The sequence below is a fragment of the Papaver somniferum genome, chromosome 7 (genome assembly GCF_003573695.1).
Source record: "Papaver somniferum cultivar HN1 chromosome 7, ASM357369v1, whole genome shotgun sequence".
Lineage (NCBI taxonomy): Eukaryota > Viridiplantae > Streptophyta > Magnoliopsida > Ranunculales > Papaveraceae > Papaver > Papaver somniferum.
The window spans coordinates 204,853,385-204,857,284 of record NC_039364.1 but is presented as its reverse complement, the minus strand read 5'-3'; the positions used below and the strand labels follow the sequence as shown (position 1 = coordinate 204,857,284).

The window sequence follows — 3,900 nt, the reverse complement described above, 5'->3', positions numbered from 1 at the left end:
GCCTTAGTGCTAAACCACGTAAATCATCGTCTCATTTACATTCAACGCTTTACATTATGTCTTTATGTTTATGCTTCGATTCTTTATTTATCCTGTTATATGATTAGCAATGTTAAATATGACTAGACAAGGACGAGCTCGAAGGCTCTGAGTCGATGAGTCACCACACCCTCGTAGTTTTATGCATACCATGCTCAGTTTTATAATGAATGATTGTATGCGAACATTGTTTGTGAACACGTGGATGCCATCGTGATCTATGTGTTCACAATCTGGCACTAGAAATAGGGACTCTGTCCCGGTAAAAGATTTATCTTATCCTGTGATTTTACGCACTTTTTCTGTCCCAAGCACCGTTCTCTGAAAATAACAACGCTTGAAACAGTTTCAACATTCATCGTCTCTTTCAGCTAAAAAATCTCTGGATAGATATGTATCCATGTTTAGGCGGATCTGCGTTTTTTTAAATATTTTCAAGTTTTTATCTTTGAAAATCAAAGTTCATGGGTAGATCTACTCTCGTCATTGAAGGATTTTCGTTTTCAAACCATTATCTTTAAAAACTCAAGGACCATGTAGCCAGCTTTCGATCATCGGATCAAGTTTTCCCCTCAGATTCATTTCTTCAAGTTTTGTGGAGAGCCCGATTTTAAACCATCTATTGGTGATTGTGAAAGGATCTTCGTCGAGCACATCCTCTGCGAGGGATCGTATTTAAGGTCATAGTCCTTTATTGTCAATTTACAAAATGGACCTGGGGTATTTAAGAGATCCGGTACCTCTGAAGAGGGGAATTATAGCCGGGTTATCTCTTCTTACTTTCAGCGTTAAGATTATTTCTGTCAGAATTCACTCTGCTAACGAAGCCTCTATGGATCCATTTTCTTCGTCTACTTTTCATTTTGTGCAGAAGATCTCAGAAATGGAGAAAAACAAAGATGGGGTAAAAGTGAACGTCTCATCAAAGGAAACACCGAGGACCACACCGGTTATGACCAGAAGCAAGCAGAAGGGAGAAAAGCTTAAAGCAGCGGACAAGAAACAAGATGGAGCTGAAAGCACGATGCCTTTGGATGCCAGCGCGATAGAAGCGGAAGTATTGAAGGCCGCTGCTGCCAAGGCCGGAGCCTCTAGAGCCGGATCATACAGAGTAGGAGCCTCCAAAGTAATAACGGCCACCCGGCCAAATGAATAGCGTGAAGGGATGGCAGAGTCAGTAATACAGCAACCTCTCTACGGGATGCCGCTCACCAACGAACAGAATTTACCACTTCAAGTTGGCCAACCGCTCCTAATAACAAGTCAGCCCGCGCAGCAACCGGCGGAGCTCCAAACCCCGCAGATTGATCCATCGGTCCCATTGATACAGATTGTTGACGAAGACCATACTGTAGCTGCTGGTGGACAAATGCAGGTGGGAACGCCGAATCAAGGATCAAATCACTTTGTTCAGATGATGGGAGAGCTCGAAGAATTAAGAAAGAACCAAAGGGTATACGCAGATGCGGTGGCCCTGCTGGCGCAGGAAAACCAGCAACTTAAAGAGAGGATCGCCCACAGCGTGGAGGTGGAAAATCAACACGACGAAGCTAACTCTATGGCTCCGCTACTGAATCAAGACCAAAGAATGGTGGTTGCTAATGTGGACAATCCGGAGCCACTAAACTGAAGAGAAGTAAGAGGAAATCGAAGGCCCGATCCAGATTATAATCCAGAGGACTCAGACTACTTCGATAGTGACACGCCAAGGCTAGGACGATCCACCATTCATGAGGAGCACCAACGTGCAATGGAGAATCTTCGTGCTGAAATGATGGCGGAGATCAAGCAACTAAAAGCTAAGCAGGGGGGCGGAAGGCTCGAGCAAGTAATGAAGGAAGCAAACACTACCCCATTAACCGAGCGTTTAACCAAGGCTCTCATTCCCCAGAAATGTCCTGTCCCAGCCTTCGAGTGTTACGATGGATCCAGCGATCCCGCGGCCCATCTTCGGTACTACAATCGAATCTTGGCCCGGTGGGATTACGACGATGCCATACTTTGCAGATATTTCCCTTCCAGCCTAAAGGGATCTGCATTGTCTTGGTTCGACGACTTGCCACCGGACTCCATTGATTCCTATGAACAGCTCACTGAAAAGTTCTTGGCGACTTACATGTATAACAAGGTCGTCAACACCGGAATGGATAAACTCTTCTCACTAGCAATCAAATATAAGGAGACTATCAGGGAATACACTGATAGATGGCACAAGATCTGTCAAGCCATAGGGAATGTGGATCCGGTAGTTAGCATCAACTGCCACGAGTGGGGGATGGACATGATGAGCTCGCTGTTTGTCGAAATTCATGGTACCATCCCTGCCACTGAGGGAGATCTTCGAGTGATCATATAAAAACATGCCAGGTTGGAGGAGATCCAGCGAGAAAATCCCAGAGCCCAGGCTGAAAGGCCCCAGCGAACCAACTCAGTAGAACAAGCCAGCGGATCCAAGATGGGCGGTTCGGATGAACGACCTGGCGAAGATAGGAGAGAACGAAGAGATGATCGTTGACGTGATGATCGGAAATTCGAAGACCAGGTTTACACAAAATTGAACACCAGCTATGCGCGCATCCTAAGGGAGATCAAGGGTCGGGAAAGCCTTGATTGTACATGGTCCAAAGGAAAGCAGCCTCCGAGGTCGGAGAAGTCAAAAGAGTACTGTGAATATCACTGTTTCAACGGCCACTATACCGAGAAGTTCAAGAATCTCAAGATAATGATTCAAAAACTGATTGACGCAGGAGATCTTAATAAATACGTACAGAAGGCTGGCACCGATGATAAGGCCAAGCAAAACAAGCAAGTTCAACTGCCTGAAGGCAACCGAACCATTAACACCATCTCATGTTCCGAGGCCACAGGGCCATCTCTAACGGCGCAAATAAGGAAGAGATTGAGAAAGCAATTCGAGGACTATTGTGAGCTGTACAAAATCGATGGGGTAGAAGTAGACAAACACGAACATTGGATGGATGCACCTATGATCTTTGACGCTAAGGACATCGAAGAAGATATGGAGGATCACAACGATCCTCTGGTTCTCACGCTGCCAGTAGCGGGATGCAATATCAAGAAGATCCTCATCGACGGAGGAAGCTCAGTCAACGTTCTGTTCTACGACACATTCAAACGGATGGAGCTTAATGACGAGCAACTGATGTCTTCGTACTATACTATCTACGGGTTCAACGGAGCAGCAACGAAGCCACTAGGAGACATCATTTTACAAGTGAATGCAGGACCGATGAAGGTTGACACTCGATTCAGTGTAGTAGATGCACCTTCGCCCTATAACGCCATTATTGGCCGCAAATGGGTACACAAGCTCAAAGGAGTGGCGGCAACCTATCACCAGTACCTCAGGTTTCCAACTCCCGAAGGGGTAATGGAAATAAAAAGAGATCAGGTTACTGCACGAGAGTGTCAGGCTTTACAAAACCATCTTAATAACGAACAAGATGAGCAGCGGAAATCCCGAAGAGCTCGAAACAAAGAAGCTGCGAAAGAAAAAGCAATTGACGCCTATCTGGAAGAAATCTCTGGAAGAAGCCTCGCAAAGGAGAATATAGTCGGAAACGCTGAGGCAAGCACTTCAATTACAAAGGAGGCCGAAGAGCCTACCAAATAGCAATTAAATAATGTTCCTCTCCTGGGGGAACCAAAACCCATGTTCACCTCCGTAGAAACTGTGAAAGAAATCAACATAGGGACCGAAGAGGAACCGAAGATGATCAAGATAGGGACTGTAATGGATAAAGAAATAGAGTTATCACTAATCAAGTTACTCAAGGAGTACGCCGATATATTTGCATGGAAGTTAAGAGACATGCCAGGGATTGATCTGAAGATAATCCA

The 3,900-nt window shown here is 45.4% G+C and overlaps 1 protein-coding gene across 1 annotated transcript; it reads left to right on the top strand.

Annotated features, from left to right (window-relative positions):
- The first annotated feature begins 2,761 nt into the window (after nt 1–2,761).
- Nucleotides 2,762–3,673, top strand: LOC113295838. Its single transcript, XM_026544169.1, has 2 exons — nt 2,762–3,274; nt 3,371–3,673. Exons 1-2 carry the CDS (start codon nt 2,762–2,764, stop codon nt 3,671–3,673), a joined length of 816 nt encoding a protein of 271 aa, XP_026399954.1.
- Nucleotides 3,674–3,900: the final 227 nt, after the last annotated feature.